Source organism: Grampus griseus (assembly GCF_964374135.1).
Source record: "Grampus griseus genome assembly, chromosome: 7".
Classification (NCBI taxonomy): domain Eukaryota; kingdom Metazoa; phylum Chordata; class Mammalia; order Artiodactyla; family Delphinidae; genus Grampus; species Grampus griseus.
The window spans coordinates 78,247,679-78,270,081 of record NC_139001.1 but is presented as its reverse complement, the minus strand read 5'-3'; the positions used below and the strand labels follow the sequence as shown (position 1 = coordinate 78,270,081).

General features: G+C 39.6%; 1 protein-coding gene across 3 annotated transcripts in view; it reads right to left on the bottom strand.

The window, feature by feature from the left end:
* Positions 1–5,039: 5,039 nt before the first annotated feature.
* The window catches only part of CACNB4 (calcium voltage-gated channel auxiliary subunit beta 4), a gene marked incomplete at both ends in the record, with an annotated part of 266,298 nt that continues 248,934 nt past the window's right edge, over positions 5,040–22,403 (bottom strand). For all 3 annotated transcript variants that reach the window (XM_082658874.1, XM_082658875.1, XM_082658876.1), the window contains 3 exons: positions 5,040–5,300; positions 7,744–7,929; positions 20,947–21,042. In XM_082658874.1, the coding sequence (XP_082515000.1) occupies positions 5,040–5,300; positions 7,744–7,929; positions 20,947–21,042 (543 nt within the window). The remainder of the gene's footprint in view (positions 5,301–7,743; positions 7,930–20,946; positions 21,043–22,403) is intronic.

Sequence of the window (22,403 nt, the reverse complement as noted above, 5' to 3'; positions counted from 1 at the left end):
AGTATTGTAAAGCTGGAGGCCTGCCAATTTTGGTTCCTAGATAGTCCTCATTTTAACTCTATAATTTTCAAAGAAGAAGCATCAGTGTATTCCCCAAACACTCTAAATTCATTAATAACATTTTCTACCATCTTTCTACAAACACTTTACATACATCAAAAGAAACAAAGGAAAATTTCATATGTAACTATGACTCCCCCAAACTCATGACTATTCACTCTTATTTATGTTTTCATGGTAAGTGGGAGTTACAGCCCTTAGTCAAGATTATTTGATGAAATATCTTCTAGTCCTCTCATAATGTCCCTTAATTACATGAAGCATTTGGTATGAAACCATCCACAAGTAGAGAGAGATACTTGCTACATGAGGATGAGTTTCATTTGAGAAAGTTCATTTTAACAAAAAAAGAAACCTTTAACAAGTAATTTTTGAATGCTGTAGCTCTGTCTGCTCATATAAACCAATTTTACTATTTTGGTAACTTGACTGCTTAAGTCAACAACAAAAAAGTTATCCTTGTTGTCTATCTGACAACTATTGTATTGAGTGGTTTGATCATGATTATCATCTAAAAGAAGAGGACTGTTCTCTGCCCTATAGACACAGCTTGAGTAAGTAACTTCATAACAGTTACAGCATTAACAATATTTAAAGTGTTGAGGAACTAATGTTTAAAGGTATGAGGAACTAATGAAACAAATTTTATTACGTAAGTCCCTAAAATGTTTTCATTCATAAAGTTATTAAAAAATGAATTTTATATAATTAATAAAGAAAAGAACATGCAACAGTGTCATGAAAGACAGAAATACAGGCAGAAATATAAAAGAAATAAGGGGTACATTCTCATTTATTTGAAACATTGATATGAAGTTTGTTCCAATGACATGAGTGTCCAAGATGATCCTACTCAGTAAATGGCTAAGTGTCCATAGGAAAAGTCAAGGATCAACAAAATTTGAATTTGCAAGCCAACTTCACTTAAACATCAAATCTCTGAATCTACTCTCAGACTTGGAGCTAGATGTTATAACAAATTGCACACAAAAGCAATTTCCTTGCAGTTTGTCTTGTTCCCTATGATTACTGACATACTAAATGTTTACCTTGTCTCCTGATAAACTGTGAACTGATTCAAAGAAAAGTTCACTAACATGGAAGAAATGAAAGGGTGACAAGAGCATTTTGTCAACAGTTGAAAATCTAAGGGGAAAGTATATTTTAACAATTTATGCATTTAGCTTTGCAGCAAGGTTAGCAGTAAGAGTAATAAATTCCCTACTTATTGAAAAGTGTTTTCTCTTTAAAGACAGATTGTCTTCTCTAGAGAAGAGGTAGTACAAATATCAATATATAGGGCAATTTCTGTAGTGGTATTATTTTGTTTTTATTTTTTAGCAAATACCAAAATAAAATTGTATAATAAGAAAATACACTAGCATGCAAATTAAGGTTGCCTAGAAACATTCTTAACTGACATCCTGGGTCTCAACAACATTTTATGATATGTTCATTCAAGGAGTTTAAATTTGCAAACCGTCTTTTGGCATCATTTTTTTCTCTCCCTCCCTTTCACTGCTTTAGCTTCCTATTATGAATTTTAAGGCCCTCACACAAAAGACAAGTTCAAGTATGCAGGTATGTTAAAGAGGTTAACATTCCAAAAATACATTTTGCAAACAACAACAATAATAATTAAAGTAATTAACAAATTATTCAAAGGGAACACATAATTTTCTCAGAATTTGTTTTATATTTAAAAAAATCATTTCATTAAGAACTAAGCAATGTCACATTGTCACATAATTAAGACTCTCTTACTAGGAAAGACTATCAGTCTGAATTGTTAATTTCAATTTTCTTTCCAACAGAACTGTATAAAGATAAACGAGAATCATCAGTCATTTATAAACATTTCTAAGTGTTGCTTTAAATGTTGGAGGAAACAAGATAACATGGTTGATTACAATACTGGAGTCACATTACAGCCTTGAGGAATTAACATCAGGATTGACAAATTGCATTCCTTTTTTTCCCAAGACTACACTTCCACATTGTCACATGTGTCTACATTGTTACATGTTCGCTGACTGAAATTACAGAATATGTAATTTACATATTCTGAAATTATATATGCTGAAATTACAGAATATGTGGTTTATACTACAAGTTAAAACAGCCTCAAAACATTATAAGACTTGCTTCTCCTGCTTATCATTTGCTAATCTTTAAATGAAATCAGTTAAAAACAAAGTATTTATGGAGTATGTATTTTCCAAAGGTGCTTGATGTGCTTGGTAAAAATAAAACTTTTCATTTAGTATATATCTGTATTTTAGTATCATTTACACATTAAACTCTAAGGCTTAAGAAAAAGAGAAAGGAAAATGCATATCCCTTATTCATTTGGAGAAGATAACGTATTATAAAAGGAAGGGGAAAGAATATGCCAAATCAAAGTAAAAATTTAAGTACATCCATCAAGAAAATATACATTATACCCTTTCCAAGATTGTTAGCTTTTGAATAAGAATGCAAAGCAAAACAGGTATGGACACTTGATGGTAAAGGAAAGATCGGTTTTGTGCACAGATATTGAATGGACCTCTCTATCAGCGTGACATAGAGGACATAGAAACTAGGCTTTGAGAGGCCGTTAAAAACAAGAGATTTTTAAAAGTTGAAAGAATATGGTAATCTTGCTGACTAGGAAATATATGTAAATGCTGTTACAGCTACCTGCCATAAAATGTAAATATCTTAAAGTAGTTAAATGGCCAGATTGCTAATGCTACTACAGAAAAAGCTGAACAGCTGTCTAGTCTAAGTTTAACACCTTGGTGCACTCTTTGCAATTAAATACTTTAATGCGCACAAACAAGAAACCAGTAAAGCATATAGAAAAATGTTTTGGCTAGTGTTTTCTTTTTCATGCAAATATGTGCTGTACATGTAATAAATATATTTGTTTGCTGGAAAATGCTCTTCTGTGCTCTAACAAAGTATTCAGTAATGGCAGGTTGTATGTTTAGTAAAGTGCCTAATGGATATAGCTCTTTTAAATGTCTTAACTGAAAATTCTGTAAGCTTCACTAGATGACAAAAGAACCTCACAAGCCAGTATCACATGTTAACTTTTAGAATTCACTGAGCCCACATTTCTTAATTGTATCAAATATTTGCGATAACTTACACGATTATAGGCATCCTCATTATCAGCTAAACAGGTTCATAATGGGGTATGCACAGTGAATAACAGGAGGAGAGGGAATGCGGGGGTTACAATGAGGCTCAAGATATATACATAACTAATTAACAATATGGAACCTATTTTCATGGTCAAGAAAATTATTTAACTGGTGCATGCTTTGAAGAGCCTAAACACTGAAAGGCTTGGATGGGGGGAAATAAGATAACAGAATATGAACTATTATTATTTTCCAAAAAAAATAGGCTTCATGACATGTACTAGTAGAAAAGGACTTTTATGCCTGATCCTATGCGAGTTTTAGAAAAACGGACTCTTAGAAACAAGAGTCTTTTCCTAAAGACATTTGGGTATTGTATAAAAGGGTCAATTTCAATAGTTTCTTGGATCATAGTGAATCTAAGGCTTCCTTGATTATAGTAGACATAAGGTCACTGATTCTGTAATTATAGTCACTGGAAAAACTGTGAAGACTTAATAGGTAAAGAGGAGTGTTCATTAGAAATAAAGCAGTTCAATCTTCAAATGCTTTATAATTCTCTGCAATAAAAATGATACAATTTTAGTAAACAAATCTATTCTGAATCTACAAGTTTATTTTTTTACTGCAAGCTCTTAAATTCGTTTTCACAGTTTTTCAGTTAATCATTTTGTATAAACACAGCTTTCAATATCAAAATTCAATGTGTCCATGTAAAACAAAAAATCCTTAGCATGATTATAAAGAATTTGGTGAAGGGCTAGAACATTCAGATATTCAAAGACAGAGACTGAGTGAAGCAATGGAAAGATACTCAATTGTGCTGGCGGTAAACACGGAACCCGTATTTGTGGTAAGTGGGATAGGTGAAATTCCATCTGGAGATGTTTAGCCTTGCACTCAGGAGGATCTGTGCCCCATTCTTACTGTCTGACTTCAGATTCCTGGATGTATGTAGTTGTGCTCAGATTGATTAAAGGGGAAACGACACCCCATTTTCCATCTCACATAACCAGCTATGATTGGGCTTCTCTTTACTATTCTCTCTCACTGCTAAAGAAATTTTGAGTTTTTTTTTTTTTGCCAACTTCAAACAAGCTAACAGTTGTGACTAAACAAAAAGCAAAACACTTTGAATACAACAGGTGTGCCAGAAAAGAAATAAAAATATTAAAATCTGAGGAGACTGTAGAATTTCTGCATTAATTTGAGATTTTTTTTTTTGGCACTATCAGTACATTTGGTAAGTTTGAAAAGCCATTCTGGCAACGTTAACATATATTAAAATGTTTATACATTCCAACTTTAAGTGTAAATTTAGTCTCCAGCAAATAAATACCATAGCTGGTTTTGGCTTCTATTGGTATTTTGATTTTATTAATTAGTTTCTTTTTTTTTTTTTCAGATTTTTAAATTGATTACAACATGCTCAAGTAGACTTTCTAGTCGATTCACCCAAATTCCAACAGGAATTGGTTTATAAATTGGTTCCAACTGGAACTGGTCATTTGGAATTTCCAGCATGGGAAATTATTTTATATGTGCCTTGATAAGTACCTTAAATTACAAATTGATGTGTCTAAACCTAATGAAGAAAACAAAAGGTACTGTTATGTAAATGCTGCACTTAAAAATATCTCTATGATTGGGCATCTAATATCCATCTAGACTTAAGGGCATAATGTACACTTTTTTTTTTTTCTTTTTGCCCCTTCTTAGCATCAATGACAGCAGCCCATAAGCACAGTCAATACTGTGCTGTAGTTGCCGAGTTAAGATGATTGGTTGTATCCTAGCAGTGCAATGGCAAATTGTCAACAGATGAATATTTTGCTTGTTTCTGCAGACTCAAAGCCTATGTCGAGAGTCATGGCTATATCCCCCAGGCGATCCTCGGTTCCTATGAGGTTTGTAAGTGTCCTGGTATGAGTCAGGGTAATCTTCTTCCACGAGAGGGTAATGATCTCGGCTATGCTGGGAACTGGAAGACAAGCGGTTCCTACTCTTCCGAGCCCTTTCATTGTGATAATTTTCATCAGAGGTCATTAGACTTCGCCTTTCAATTGGAGAGTTCTCTGTGGAGTGGTTGCTGTACCTCATACGCTGACTCTAAAAATATCAGATGGTTCACTGGTTAAATTACATCAGCTTCATTCTTCTAGAACATGCAAATGTATGTACAACGGTAGGATCTGGACAATAAGATGCTAAATATCTGACTCAATAAAACATTCTGACGTACAAATGGTCTGCTCGAAATACCTGGTCTTATGTATTTGGGACACAACATGCAAAGATGCCAAAGTGCTGGTAGGTTATGAATTTAATTACATAATACTGCATAATTATGCTTCCTATTAAAAACACAGAATTTAAAGTTAGCTGCTGAATGGAACTTAATATATTTACGAAGGCCTAATAATTCCACTTCTATTGCAAAATGAGGATTATTTTACTGTTGGGAAATAAGTTAAAGTTCAGAATAGCATCTGTTATTTTATTCCTCTCTTGAACTGATAAAACCTTTCTCCTCCTAAAGTCACACAGTTCATCTTTATTAGCTGAATGTTCCTGATACCTTTAAAAAATATTTTAATAAAATTATGATTTGTGCAACCCATAAAATATTTGTTTCTGCATCCTACATAAGACTCAACAATATTCTCTCCAAAGAAGTACACAATAATTATGGAGCCAGTGAATTGATATATTTACAATTCTTGCTTCCTCAACTGAAATGTCCTGCAAAAATAATCTTCAGAATATAAACTAAATTCCTCTAATACCATTACTTGAAATTAATATCTTTAGACACTTATTTGCGCGCTCAGAAAAGGCTATTAACGTGTTGCTTCAAATCATGGGAAAACACGTATCATAGCTGTGTCTACCTGCTTAGGTAGGTCGCCTCAGTTAAGAAACAGGATGCTGATGAAACCAAAGACCCAGATGCATTTCCTCTAAAGGACACTCACCTGCACACAGCAGGAAGCTCATTCAACAGTCACAGCCTGTGCTGGGAGCCCCAACCAGGGGTCTCACAATTAAGTGCCCATGGTTACTAGGAGAAATAGGCCCCAGGATAAAGGGCACCACGGTAACTCAAGTGAAACTGGGAGAAGCACTCTACGTGGATATCTTGGAGGTGATAAGTCAGGAGTGTTATATTCATAAACAAAGTGCAACATTTCATTTCCACCTACTAGTGTAGGTGGAAGCATATCGCTTCATGAATCCGTTTCTCACCCTACAGTGTACAATTTGAAGCCAACCCAAACTAGTCAGTGGAACGCCACACTCGGATCAGCAGGCAGGCAGTGAAACAAGGAAAGAAAGAGTCCCCCCCCCCCCAAAAAGAAAGAAAGAAAGAAAGAGTCCCAGTGCGCACATATACACTGCATATTACACTAGCCCGTTTCCCAAGTTCATTTCCAGCCTCGAAAGCTATTCATTTACATGGCAGTTTTTTGCTTACAAAGATGCAATTCTGTAAAAGAGTAATACAGTTATAATAACATTTGAGAGAGTGCCATTTATCTCAGAGTTAACTCTGTAGGATCTACAATTATGACTATCATTATAACCCATTAATACAAAACTAGTCATGATGCAAGAGAGCTCAATTGACTACCTGTTCCTCAGTCAGCTGGGGGTTTGGCCACATTCCAGCAGTGCCTTGGTAGATGGTACAGAATCATTGATGGAGGAAGGCAAGATCCACTTTGTATCATAATGCCTCTGGCTCCCCACCTCTAGCCCTGAGTGCAGCACCACAACAGCAGGAGAGCAAGCCTCCTGCTCCTACACTCGTCCCCAGCTTCCCTAAAGGACACTGGCCATAGCCGATGACCGAGGTGGGCCCTGCCCGCCCCTAAGAAAACTCAGGGATTCACTACTGTTTCCAAACAAGGCGACTCTACTTATGTGCATGTTTCGTTTGGGCAAGCTAGGGGACAGGCCCCGCAGCCTCGGGGGGAAGGGTTAGGTAAGGGTGGCCATAAGGTCCATCTGTCTCATATACCTTACTTAGCTAGCCCTGTGCCTGACAGTGCCACTACTGTATAATCCTTAAGAAGTGACACGGAGAGGTAATGGACAGTTGCATAGTAGGTAGAAAGTTTCTTAGCAGGGTTTAGACACAGGAGGGATGAATTTACCTAGGTAAAAGCCATTATAAATTAACAGAGGAGAAAGTTCTAAGGAAAACGCCACTCTCAGGGTAACTTTGTCTAGGGCAGATCATAATTAGGTAACACGTTTTGAGTTTGTAAAATAGTCTGTATTTGTAAAAATGTAAAATAGTCTGTATCTGTTAGAATCAATGTAGCCAAAAATGTGAATCTGAAGAATTTTGTTGCCAAGACTTCAGAGCAAGTATATGAACCAAAGTGATTTGAGTTTGTAAAAATGTGAAATAGTCTATATGATTAGGTAATACTTTAGATTTTTAATATAGTAACGCATGGCTCTCTAGGCCACTCCCAGTTTCCATCTCAGTCAAGTTTCCTATAGAACCTTAAATGTAAGGTTGTAAGAGCACAAGTGACACTACCTGTAACCCAGAAATTGCTGTGGGGTATGGTGAGAGTGCTGTTGAGCCCAAATTCCTTCCAAGCAGTGGGGTCATGGGGGTGCTACTGGTCGTGTGAGTGGCACGCCAGTAGGCCTCAAGGTATTCTCCCAGATGTTCACACGCATCCTCCAGCTGGTTTTCATCCAGTATAACATCAAACATTTCCTATAGATGACAAGGAAAATCCATTTTATTTCTACTTCAGGTTTTAGGCAATGAAACCTAAAATTTCACTGCATGCGGATAATATTGTTTCTAATGCCCAGTAGCAAATATCAAACTTGAGGGGCTGTACTGGAAGTTGCTAAAGTTAAAGTCAAGTGAAGAACTGCACAGTTAACCATGTACAAATTTGGACATTCACATAAAAATGGGAAAGCTCATCAAATATTTGGATCTTTCATTGAGAAAAAAAGAAGATGAGGTACATGTAAAAGTGTTCTAAGGAGAATAGAGTGAAAACACATATGTATTCACATCTTTATCCATATATTCCTATAGATACTTACTGAATACATTCTTTTATATACCATATAAAAGTTTTGAATTATACTTCAGAACAAGAGAGAAGCAAGTTAATGGTACGGAAAGAGGAGTTCTAAAAATGTTTTGGTAACAAATGTATCACTGGAATAAACATTTCATCTCCCAAAGTAACTATGTTGGAGGAAATAACATTTACTTAGGTAATTTTTAGAATGTTGGTGAAAATGTTATCTGCTATCTCTGTCTCGTGGTAAAGCAACACGAAAGGTTTAGGATCAATAGTAGAAAACCACAGTATAGTGACTTCTGCTACCAGAGGATCACTGTGTGAAATGGTTAAAAAAGAACAAGAACGAATACTTGATTGCAGTGGTGGTAGGCAGGGAGTTGGGGGGTAGTTCGCCCAAGAAGTATCTGGGGTCCGTGTTTCTGACAGTAAGGACTTTGTCCAACACCTGTTCTATAATCAGGAAGTTGTTCTTCAGCCCCAAAGGAGCAGAGTGGCCCCTCTGTCACTGCAGTGTGGTCAGGAACACAGAATATAACCGGGACACAGATTCCCTGGAGGGACAGTCAGATAACCGTGGCACCTCATAAAGAGAAAAGCCATTCCATGGGTAAGTGAAAGCACACCCCTGACTTTCAGCCTCTGAATCCACTTCTTCCCTCTTGCACCACTTCCACCTGCTTTTACAAGCTCATTTTACCCAAAGAAGGAGCTCCCAGTAATAAATCAAATACAGGGTTACTGCCATCAACGCTTGATGCGGCAGGTGGACTGTAGGTTTGTAACAACTGGATGACTCTGAGTTGGTGGTGGGTCAGCTGACTCACTCTCATCAGCACGAGGGCTCCCTGGAGCAGAAGTCACCATGGAAACAATCTCTCTCCCAACATTAACTCTTTGAATGTTTTTTTCATCACATTGATCTTTACTGAATATTTTGACCCTAATTTGCAAAGCAGTTTCAAAGTCCTTGGAGCAGTGAGATACGTTTAGCAACTAGGAAAGAAATAAGGTGGCTTCAGCCTAAACCGACTGGTGTTTGAGAAGACTCAGCCAGTTGAAGTCATGTAGAAACCATTCCCCCACAAGAACACTTATTAGTGGATTTCAGATGGGTTTTCGCATATTTTATTCATTCATAAAGTGTTTACTCGGTACCTATTCTGTGCTAAGCATTGTGGGTATACTGTGGCAAAGAAAACAGACTTCATCCCTATGCTCAAGAAGCATCCAGTCTCGGGGGAGAGACAAGTATTAAAATCCATAATACCCTACATCAGACCAGGACTTTAATTCAGAACAACAGAGACTGAGCCAGTGAATGTTCAGAGCTGCAGCTTAAAGTTCTGGATTTAGAAGGAGACCCAGAGAGATATGTGAAAGTTAAACTTATGAGGGAGAGGAAATTATAAGTCAAAGAATTCTATCTGTAGAGGGAAGAGAAAAAACAAAGAGGAGCAAAGACACAATGGAAGAGACGATAGAGCCCATGAGAGAACAGGAAAACAGCTAGTTCCTACAGTGTCAGTCAACATACATCCTTACAATAAATCCTCTTTCCACTAAAGCAAATCAAGGGAGTGTCTGTCTCCTGCAATCAAAAGCTCCCTCCCCCCATTAATCTAAGCCGTCAACAGTTACAAATAGAGACTCTGAGAAATGTCCCTAATGCTCTGATACACACATTGCATCCTCTGATAGCACTGCAGTGCTAACTTGAGTGGAACAAGAACAGCCCCATCCCAAAGGGCGTGCACAGACTCAGACAGATGACACAGGAAGAAGAAAGAGGAAACCGCGCAGCAATGGAACAAGGGACCACTCTGTCGGCCAATCCAGGCTAAAATCGTCCACAAATTCTATTTGATCTGGAGTCTGCCGTTTACATAGTGTTATTTATGTTAACTGTATAATTCAATTAGATAGATCTCATTCTTTAATGTGCGATCTCAACAATGTGTAATCTCAACACGTCATTTCCTTGCTTTCATAAGGTCCCAAGTTAATGAACCCTCCAGGGACACTTGGACTGAGGGTTCTAACTATTACAGCCAGGATTGCAAAGTCCAGAGAGGATAAAACAAGGTAAGCAGTCCTCATTGCAGAGTGTTATTTGAAAGAGTTTTTTTTATCTCCCTGGCTGTTCCACATGTTACATGGTCAGGGCTTCAGACACAATTAAACATACACTTAATTACAAGTAGTTTTAATAAAGTACTTCTCTTTGCCAATGGATCGAATTTGTATATATCAGCACATGGCTGTTTGCTGAAGCCTCAATCATTTCTAGGAAACTAAGCTTTTGCACTGCTAAAAAGACAGCTATATGATAGAAGATGATCTGAAATTGCTTTTAGGCTTTCAAAAGCACAGAGCAAAGCAAATTTCAGCCTCTGAATGAATACTGACATATGCGGCTTATTTCCAACTAAGAGGAATCTCACAGCCTGGATATCTGTGACAATTTTTCTTTTCAACTCTTTAGGAAATAACACAGCTGATTAGACCAGAGTGTTAGGAAATGAGGATAAGGGAGAAAAAAATTTTTTTTTAATTATACAAAGAGAAATTCAACGAAAAGCAGCCGAATGAATTATGCAAACCAATTTTTCATAAATTTAAAAGTTTGGGCTTCCCTGGTGGCACAGTGGTTAAGAATCTGACTGTCAATGCAGGGAACATGGGTTCGTGCCCTGGTCCGGGAAGATCCCACATGCCGCGGAGCAATTGAGCCCCTGCGCCACAGCTACTGAGCCCATGCGCCACAACTACTGAGCCCGTGTGTCACAACTACTGAAGCCCATGCCCACAACTACTGAAGCCTGCGCGCCTAGAGCCCGTGCTCTGCAACAGAGAAGCCACCACAATGAGAAGCCCGAGTGCTCCAACGACGAGTAGACCCTGCTCGCCACAACTAGAGAAAGCCCCGGTGCAGCAATGAAGACCCAATGCAGCCAAAAATAAATAAATAAAATAAATAAATTTATTAAAAAAAAAATGTTCAAGCCTAGCTAGCTCCTTACTGTGTAATACGTGAAGCCTCCAGCATGGGATATGGATGCAGAGAGCTATCTAATCAGGAGAAGAGGGTGTGGGTAATGGGACAGTCACAGGCAGTGAACAATTACCCACTCAGTGATACCATGCTCTTGGGACTGCTGGAGATAAGGGTAACGCTGAGTTGTTTTCAAAGCACCGTACAGACACAGCACGCGCCTCTGACATTTTGTGATGGGGTATTTTCTTCAGCTGAGGTGGGCAGAAATAATGTGGCTTCCAAAGTAAATAAGGAGTGAACAGAGGAGTCAAAACAAATCACCAGAAAACCAGGCAGAGTAGGTCCCTTTTCTGGACAACCTCTTTCAGAAAAATGAAAAACTAAAGCATTAGAAATAACAAGAGTGAAAAACATACCTCTAGCTTATCCAGTGGTCCAGAGAACAAAAATGACAGGGAAGAAAGGGAAAGATTGAAGCTGAATAAAATGGGAATGAAGAAAATCTGCAATAGCTTTTAAAAATTTTTTTAAGTATTTAAAGATCTGTCTAGTTCTTCATTCATAGAGTATCACAAACGTTCCTAAGGAAGGCACCTGAATTAGAGCAACCAACCATCCTGGTTTGCCGGGGACTGAGTGTTTCTGGGTACTTGGGACTATCAGTGCCAAAATCTGGAAAACTGGGGAGAAATGGAATGGTCAGTCACCCTAGTTTTTAGAAAAAATGGAGCACATTTCAGTTCCTACATTGACAACTGGAACAGGTTCCATTTATTTCTTTTACATTCTCTTGGGAGGGAAGATACAGAGAGAGTGGGCACGTCTTTCTTTATGACTGTGAAATATATACTTTCTAGCAAAGAGGGTGAATTTCATTAAAACAAACATAATTTCTTATATGTTTTATCTAGGAGTTGTTATTAAACATTTTTAAATAAAAAGTTTGTAAAACTTAGAAATTAATTTTGCAGTTTAATCTTAACTTTTTAAAAAAGTTGGTGCATTACTGAATATTAGCTAGCCAGGGGATTAAATATATACAAACTCTCCCATAGTATATGCATTGCTTTACATTTATTTGTTGTGCAGAGATAAAACCTCATATGGGGCATCTTTCCTATTTCTAAGTGGAAAAAAGAAATAATAGGGGTGAGCACACTTTTACTTCTTTGTTATTGGAATATAGAGCTCCTAAATCTGCCACCATTAAAAAAAAAAAAAAAGACCGGCAAGTACTATTCAGTGAAATAATATGGCTGAATGGCAAATATGCAATGCTAATTATAAAATAACCAACCAATGTTTCTTTCATATTAAAATTGTATTCTTTATATTATTAAAGCTTTTGAATTCCTGAGTACTCAACTCACTGGTCAACTAGTGATACGAAACTAAGTTAAAGGGATTTTGAAAGATTTAGGAGATCTCATGGGGATAAAGGAAAGCCTACCAATATCATGGGGCTCTAGCAGTTAGTTTCAGGCACAGTTTCCACTTTAATGAGCCAAAAGGGAAAGACAATCAGAATTCCTGACACTGATGGGTGGGGAAAACATGAAGGCAAAGAATACAGTGACTTTGACCCCTTCTAGTTCCTCTCTTTTAATGATCCGTGACATTCATTCTGAAACCAACCACATTTTTCTCACCACACCCATCCATCCTGTCCGTTCTTTTTTTTTTAAAGATGGTCCTGCTTTTTATTTATTTATTTATTTGACCACGCTGTGTGGCTTATGGGATCTTAGTTCCCTGACCAGGGATTAAATCTGGGGCCATGGCAGTGAAAGCTCTGAGTCCTAACCACTGGACCGCCAGGGAACTCCCATCCTGTCCACTCTTACTCTTCAAAGATTATAACAACATTTACCCATGCTACTGTCTGCAGAAAAGGCACCCAGTGTTTTTGTTAAGTCCATATTAATCCAATGCTTTACATCACAGTACTGAAGTATCCCTAACTTGGTATATCTAAGTTGGGTGGCTGAAATTCCTGCAAGAGTAGTCGCTTTAGGACTGAGAGAAACTAGATCCCATGTGGCCTTGTTTCATGAAGGAAACATCTGAAATCAATTATTCTCTTTTTTCAAAAGTAATGTTGTGAATTAAACTATGCCATCCAGAGGCTCTGTAATAATGAATGCACCAATGGGGATGGCGTTTCAGGTAGGTGAATTCACACAATTCTAAATAATTTAAATAAAATTACTGGAAAAGGGCGGTGGAAAATTACTACCATGATAGCAATACTATTGTGATAGGATACTGAGCACCGCCACTCACTTCGGAGTTCCTGTGTTTAATAAATCTGAGTCCATTCAGCAATGGAAAATGAAGAGTGACAGAAGAGAATGACCATGGTTACTGTAACGTTAGAGGGTTGCAAGACTGTGGAGGAGACACACTCCCCTCTAGCAGACAGAGCGGTCAATGTCATTTTATACGCACAGAAAAATTACAGAGCTCAAAGAACCAGGGTGAGCTTTTGGTAACACAAACCAGCTTGTAGCTAAGTAGGATGAAAGGATTACATTTCATTTATATATTCAATTGTCTGCCTATCTGCTTTTCTCACCATGCATTACGTAGCTCTTGTGACCACAGTACTGGGGCAATTTGAACTTTGCGCTTCTTAAAATGTACTATTTTCAACTTCTCTGAAAAGGAAAAGGGCACCAATACCTGGTAGAAGCAAAATGAAATCCAACACTATAGTGTACAGAAGGCTATTCCAAATGCAAATTCAGCCTGGTCATATAAAACTACATATATGAAAAGGGCTTATGGGTTCTAGTCTCACAAACCCCTTTTCTTTCTGCATCCCAACTTTTTTTTTTTTTAATATAAATTTCTTTATTTATTTTTGGCTGCGTTGGGTCTCTGCTGCTGCGTGCGGGCTTTCTCTAGTTGCAGCGAGCGGGGGCTACTCTTCGTTGTGGTGTGCGGGCTTCTCACTTAGGTGGCTTCTCTTGTTGCGGAGCACGGGCTCTAGGCACACGGGCTCAGTAGCTGTGGCTCGCGGGCTCTAGAGCACAGGCTCAGTAGTTGTGGCGCACAGGCTTAGTTGCTCCGCGGCATGTGGGATCTTCCCAGACCAAGGATCGAACCCGTGTCCCCTGCATTGGCAGGCGGATTCTTAACCACTGCGCCACCAGGGAAGCCCCATCCCAACTTTTCTTTTGTGAATCCAGAGCAGGCAATGAAGGAAAGTCCCTCCCTCTTCCAGAGTAGAACTATTCAGTAGCCCATCCTCCCAGCTCATCTTTCTGTCTGTGGCAGATTAAAAATGGCCACAAGTTCTTTGACACTCCCTGCATAGAGACGGAGGGTTTATGTCCCCTCTCCTTGCATCTGAGCAGCCTCTACGTTCCCTTGACTAGCAGAAGGCTGTGGAAGTGATACTGAGCCAATATCCAAGCCCAGTATCTAAGTTAAAGGGAGTGGAATACTTGCTCTCGGAGCCCTGGGAGCTGCCATGTAAGAAGCTCATATTCCTGTTGGAAAGATCTCATGGAAGAGCCCTGAGACCACGCGGAGAGGGAGAGGAGCTGGCTGAGCCCAGCCTTCCAACCATTCCTGCTAAGGGACCAGGTCAGCCACCAGCTGAGTACCACCAAGTGGTTGTCATTTGAAGTCACTAAGTTTTGGGGTAGTTCGGTGCACAGAAATAGGTAACCAGAACCTTGTCCTAGAACAAGGATGGCAACTTTGGTGGGCTGTCTACATTGGGCCTGCCTCCTGCTTCTATAAACAAAATTTGACTGGAACACTTGTATTTGTTTACATACTGTGTGTGGCTGCTTTCCTGCTACCAAGGCAGAGTTGTGTAGTTTTGTGAAGAAGACCACATGGCCCACAAAGCCTAAAATATTTACTATATGGCTCTTTACTGAAAAAGTTTGCTGACCCCACTCTTAGAAGAAGCCTCACCCATGAAACCCATGATTCTCTCTACAGGAGAATACATAATAGCCCGTCTGTTGCCATTCACTCTCTAAAGTCTTGCTAGATGAGGAGACAGAGATCTTACCCTGGCTTTGCCCAAGGTGCAAGACCTTTGGAAAGCCAGTTCACCTCTCTTGGTTTCAGTCCCCTCATTTGTAACATGAGACTTTCCTTAGAACTGTGCCATGAAACACTAAAATGGTTCTATAGTCAAAATTCAGGGGAAGCACTGTACACGACATATCTTAATGGAGATATAAAATGCTCATTAGCACATTAAGGCTCTTGTTGTAAAGAAACCAGTCTACGTTTGTTTACTTAGGTGTTTTCTCAAACATTTTTGGTACCAAAGTGCTTTCCACCTGTTGACATTGCATATGGAACCTGTAGTGGGAAGAACGCACTCCAGGAAATACTACACAGGGTGCTTTCCAAGTTCCCTTTTTGCTTCAATAGTCCCTGAGTTCTTTTTTCTGGCTATAGAGTCAACTTTTTTCAGTACTCTTTTAGACTTCCCTTTCTAAAGACTGTCGCCTTTAATTTCTTAGCAATGTGAGATTCCACCAGTGTAATTTGCTGACTTTTCAGATTGGAGATGCAGTGGCCAATTTAGCAAGTTGCAAATTCTCCTAGAGGAACTAAAATGACACAGTGATCACCCGTCTTTGGATGAAAATGATAATTATGGTCTTGAAGTAGGGTAGGGACAAATGCAGATACATTTTGAGACTACTACTGGTTTTCATAATCCAAAGATTTTTTTCGTGAATGCCAAAATAGAGCGTACAATTCCTTCTTAGCATTACAAATGCTATTCAAGCAATATTAAATGAACATGTTTAATAATGTAAAGTGTTTAGAAAATATTAAATACAAGGTAACCTTGCTTATCCAGACTGCTTGTTTAGAATTCCAGGTTATCGAACCAATTATATAAAACAAGGAAGTGTTTACCCTGCTGAAATAATGACAGGGTAAAGCTGCCTTCGCAGTGCATGAGGTTGTTGGAGATTCCTGACACGAGGACACATCCTAAGGCAGCTCACAGTATTATGTGCATTTAAGTGCACGTATCTTTTCTTGGTTCCAGCTATTTCAGATGTAACAGGTACTGTATACATACTCAACTATCAACTGTCTCAGCAGCTATAATACATCAATTTTAATAAGACACAAGTTATTTTCTCTACTAATTATTAGGAATAAATGTTAATAAACTCATTCTCATAAAAAGATCAAATTAAAAAGGAACAAGTTCAATTCACCTGAAATGAATCTCAAGGAATCACTTACTGAGACTTCTTATAACATTATTAACCAAAACTTGTGCAGATATTCATCTAAACCAGTGGTTCTCAACCAGGAGTGACGTTTTTCACTAAGGGGCATTTGACAACGTCTAAAGATATTTTTTGTTGCCACAACTTGGGGTTTGTTACTGGCCAGAGATGCTGCTAAAATCCTACAATGTACATACAGGACAGGTCCCTATAATAAAAAATTATTCAACCTACAGTGTCAATTGTGGAGCAACCCTGATCTAAATTTCTCTTTTAATCTAAAAAAGATTTATGAAGTAGTATCTGCAAGGATATTTATTTATTTATTTATTTATTTTTTTGCAGTACGCGGGCCTCTCACTGTTGTGGCCTCTCCCATTGCGGAGCACAGGCTCCAGACGCGCAGGCCCAGAGGCCATGGCTCACGGGCCCAGCCGCTCCGCGGCATGTGGGATCCTCCCGGACCGGGGCACGAACCCGTGTCCCCTGCATCGGCAGGCGGACTCCCAACCACTGCGCCAGCAGGGAAGCCCTGCAAGGATATTTATGACCTAACAAATTGTTTGCCAAGAGTTGACTCAACCAATGGAACCTTTTTAGACTATCTGCTCCTTGAAGGCAGGAACGTGCCTTTGTCTCTCTAGCACCTAGCAAGGTAACAGGCCTAAAGCTTAAATAATGTTTGCTGAGTGTATTTTAGTTCTCGCCAAGAAGGTTGATTGTAGGTGAGCTACACAGAATTGAAATGACTAAATATTTGAGTTTGTCTGGTTTAACCATATGGAGACATGGATACCACGTCTTCAGACGTGCGCACATGTCATTCTGTGAAACATCTTAATCATGTTTTGAAACAATAAGCATATTACTTGACTTGATATATCTTCTGCTTATGCTTATACTCTCCTTTTCCCTGGGCTCTAAACCCTCATGATTTCAATAACATGTCTGTGCTGATCACTTCCAAAATCTAGATAGAATCAGAGTGTCAGAGTTGGGAAGGGATGTTAGCTACCATAGCTTTCAGCCTTCACCAGAGGAGATTCCTTCCATGACACCTGACATCAGGTCCTAGAGCCCACTCCACCCGCATCCCTGCCACCAACTGAAGGCAATTAGAGACAAGCTCTCTACTTAGAAAGCCGTCCCATTCTTCTCAGCATTTGCATTTGAGCAGATGTGTGAAATGCCTTCCTCCTGTTGGGTGAGTCTGATCACTGTGTCAAGTGAAATTACACAGGCCTAACTGCCCTCAAGTCCCCCCAGATCTGCTTCCCCATACTCCCACAGATCTTAGCGCCACGTCTGGGACCTCACAGAACCAGCGCTGCCCTCACAGTGTGGATCTCTACATAAGAGAACTCAGACACGGCCAATGAGATCTGAGCTATGAATCCGTGTTTTTCCTTTTGTACCTTCCCTCTTCATTTTCCGCCATTTAAGCAGGTGGCAGGGTCTGTGCTTCCTTGTCTGGTGGGGGAGGGAGGTGTCTGTGGCAGGAAATTGCCAGCTCTCCATTTCTCCTTCCGGATTTTGTGTCCCCAAAGCCTAAATTGGTTGGAAACATTTTGTGCTAACTGCCTCTGGAAACAAAAGAAGGTGAGGATGCTTTTAGATACAACAAAAGCAGAGAGTTCCTTTAATAGTGACAAGAGGGGGGAAAAAGGAAGATACCTCCACTCTCTCAGACAGAGAAGAGACGGGAGCTCTCTTGCCAATGTCCCAGAGAGGAGGGGCTATGAGTCTCCCAGCCTTGCCAAAGACCCCCTGTTCCCGATAAGGTCTGATGCAGCACAGCCTCCATCCTTAAGGACCACGTGGATTTGGTCAATGAATAGGTTGTCTGCATTGGAACTCTCCCCCTCACTCCCTCAACTTCCCGCCAGCCCCACCCTTTGTCTTTGTTCAGCCCGCCCTGGATTAGGGTAAAGGCAGCTGCAAGCCTGGCTAAACATCCTGCCTGCCCAGTGGGCTAAGGGGTCAAAGTAGAAAATGAGCCATTTCTTGCACATCGAAGTTGGGGGCCAGAGATCCATCTACACTACACAGCTATGTGTACCAGTGGAGCAGTACGGTGGACAGAGCTTTGCTGGAGTCAGACAAAGCAGTTGAATCTTGGGGCCCACTTATTTTTTTTTAATTTTTATATTGCAGCACAGTTGATTAACAATTAATTGTGACCTCCAACAAATTTCTTAGTGGGGACTTAGCTTTCTCCTGTAGGAAGTAAGGATAGTATTATCTACTGTGGCGGTCATAGAGGTGCATGCCGAGACTTCCCCTGGAGTGAGAACCTGCTGTGCTGAGTGCAGTCAGCAGACAGCCTTGGGTTGCTGCGCCTTCGGGATCCGCCAGGGCATTCAAGCAATGACCTGCTCTCCCCAGGCTGCTCCCAGCCACCACCTGAGCACAGCACGTGGACTAGAGCCTAAATGTTTCTGCCCAACATGAGGCTCCTCTAGTGCTCTGGGAAGTCCCCAGCTCCAAGTGGGAGATTTTCTCAAGGCTACATCACAGTCTGAGGCTCCTCCTACCCACTTTTTCCTTCCCCTTTTCCTTTCACAGAGTCAGAACTACATCAGGTCTGAAGGCTGTCCCTGCCAGTTCTGTCCCTGTTCCCTTTTTCCTCTCATAGGCATTTTCCCTAATAAATCTGTACTTTGAATTCCACTTAAGTGTCTGCTTCCCAGAAGACCCAAACTGATATAACTATCCTTAGAAAACTGTTCTAAAAATTGGAAACAATAGCATAGTTCCTGTCTTTTGGTAGCTGCTAAAAAAAGGTTAGCTTCCTTCAACTGGGAGGCATTAGAGTCAGGGACTGGGTAATACATTCTCCTATATTCGCTCAGTGCTTTAATCATACATTCCATTGTGTAAGTGGACTTCAATAGTCAGCAATGCGTCTGTCTAATTACAATTAGACTTAAAATAGGACTCCAGACTCCGGGCTATCCAAATTATCTGCAAGCAGATAACCAGGGGTGTGTGTGTGTGTGTGTGTGTGCGCGCGCGCGTGTGTGTGTGTGTGTGTGTGTGTGTGTGAATAGGTGGGTTCGATTGGGGAGAAAATTGGCTTCGGAGCCAGACAGATCTAAATCTAATCCTAATTTGCTGTGTGACCTTAAGGAAATCCCTTAACCTCTCTGTCTTCAGTCACCTCAACTATATAATGGGGATAATACTGCCCTACCTTACTAAGTAACTGTGAGGGTTAGAGATAGTAACTGTGAGGGTTAGAGATAATCTATATAAAGCACCTAGCACAGTGTCTGGCCCATTGTAAGCATCTAATAAAAGAACGCATTGCCTGTACATCCTTATTCTTACCCTGTACCCTTATTGCCTGTACATCCTTTCATTCATTTGATATTTATCGTGGGCCTAGTATGATAGGAACTTGAGACACAACAGTGAACCAGACAGGCACAGATCCTTGCAGAGCCTGACAGGTAGGCATGGCACAGCACAAAGTACATCCAGTAATTATAACAGAAACACTTAGATGGTGCTTATTATGTGCTAGGTACTGTTCTAAGAGCTCTACTACACATTCACTCATTGACACTTTACACCAAACCAACGAGGTCGGTATTTGCTCAAGATTACATAACTAGGGATGTAATCCTTAGTGTAGATTAGTATGGATTTGAACCCAGGCAGTCTGGATCCAGAGTCTGTACTTTTAACAGCTATGCTGTGTTGCTTCTCTAAACACTTGAATTGAATTTTATGATTCCACAGAGCATGAATGATCCTTACATAAGCATATAACAAAATCTAGTGAATTAAATCAGTAGGAAAAACAGTTATTTCCTTCAGAGAAACACAGGCGCAGAAATAGTAAGTCAGCCGAGCAGGTGTAGACATTGGTGACCCACACGGTAGCAGTTACCACCCCTACCCCCCCACCTCCTCGCCATTTGCTCAGCTTTGAACTCAGCAGCTGTTTTCTGGTAATGGCATTAGAAGAAAAGTTGCTCTAATATGGTTTTTCATCTTACTTAACCCTGACCTTTTCATCTGCTATAACCACAGGGCTCTTCTAGTTCTAATAAATTCTCAATTTTCAATGTCATAATCTATTATGCCTCTAGGAACTTTCTGTCAGAAAAGTTAAAGGAGTCAAATCAGTATGTTTTCTTTTCATAAAAGTGTCCACATGACTGCATTAAATAGTTTGCTGACTGTTTGCAAGGCAATCAAGGTGGCAGTAAGGACATCAGACCCTGGACACCAACTTCATTTCTTATTACGTGGCAGACACCACACAGCTGTGGATGCCTGGGTAAGCCAACATGACAGCAGCAGTCTGTTCCAAGAAATCCTTTAGATATATGACAACATACCATCATCGTGACCATTCTAGAATAAAAATGACAATGCTAATATGATAAAAACAAAACCTACCAACCTCTCCTAACTAGTCAAGAATGATTAAGACAAAAAAAAATGATTGTACTTACAGGGGGACATTGTGCAAGTTTATCAGCTGCCACCAGTTGAACATTTAAGTGTTTACTTTGGGACTTTCCTCTAGATTTAATCAACCGCTGTAAAACCTGACAGAAGAAGACATGAATCTGAGATACTGTCAATGAGCTGAAAGAAAACCAAATAAATCCAGACCTTTTTTCATAGTCTATTTAGCCTGAGTATTAATAGGGAGGAAATACAATATAACAAGTCATATATATATATATATATATAAACTCTGTAATGACATCAGCCACTTACACTAGCTTTCAGTTATAGTGGATTTGACATGTTCATCCTATTCTCGCTCCATGTGAGGTCTTGGTGGGATCTGGAGTTCCCACCCTAGATTTTACCCAGAGATTTCAAAGAGAGCCCTGCAAAAGTGCAGGCACTGATCTGTACCAGGTCATTTATGTCCAAATTTAGTTCAGTAATATTTTGGTTCACTATCTCAATGTCAGATAAATATAAGAGTTACATATATTTGACCCTTTGTGTCACTGATAATTAAGGCATTCCAGTCTAATCTTACATTAAAGGACAATTTCATGATCGACATCTAGGCAGAACATCTGTACTGGTGTATTGCTACGTATAAACCAGGGATATACCTATGTCTTTTGGGCACTGCTGTAACTGCATTTTTCCATATACTCATCTTTCCCTTAATATTTTTTTTAGCAGAAGTAAGACCCTTCCCCCCAACTACTACTAATCTATGAGGCTCAATGATATCTCAGCACATATATCCACAGGAGTCCCCGTTCCTGCACTTATGGAGCCCACGGTGACTGGGGCGAGAGGGGTTGAAATCTATTCCACTGCAGTAAGGGTGCTTGAATCCCCTTCAGTTCTGGGTCAAAGAGACTCCAAGTGCTCAAGGCATTTTCAATCGATTTTAATGATTCCCCAAAGGTCCTGGTTTGGTCAGGATTCCCAAGCTCATCCTGCACAGAACCAGTGCCTGTAGAGATGGAAGGCTGAGAAGCTCAGAAGCATTGGGAAGGGCACATTCTCTACCTGTGAGAGGAGACCCCTGTTCTGGCTGGAAGTTGAATTGGCATTTAAGCAAGAAAATGCACTCCTAGGGCCACTGAAAAGAAGCTGATTGTTAAGGTAGTACCTCCCAAGGGTATCCATTTCATATTAACTTTTTAGAACATCATCACTTTTTAAAATCTAATTATTTATTGGCCACGCCACGTGGCATGAGGGATTTTAGTTCCCCGACCAGTGATTGAACCCATGCCCCCTGCAGTGGAAGCATGGAGTCCTAACCTCTGGACCACCAGGGAATTCCCCATCATCACTTTTTTTTTTTTCAAATTTCGATATTTATTTTTAAAAGCAATCTCATTGTACTCTTAGTTTTTATAAATGCATAATCTATTTTTTAAAATTTATTTATTTTTAATTTTTATTGGAGTATAGTTGATTTACCATG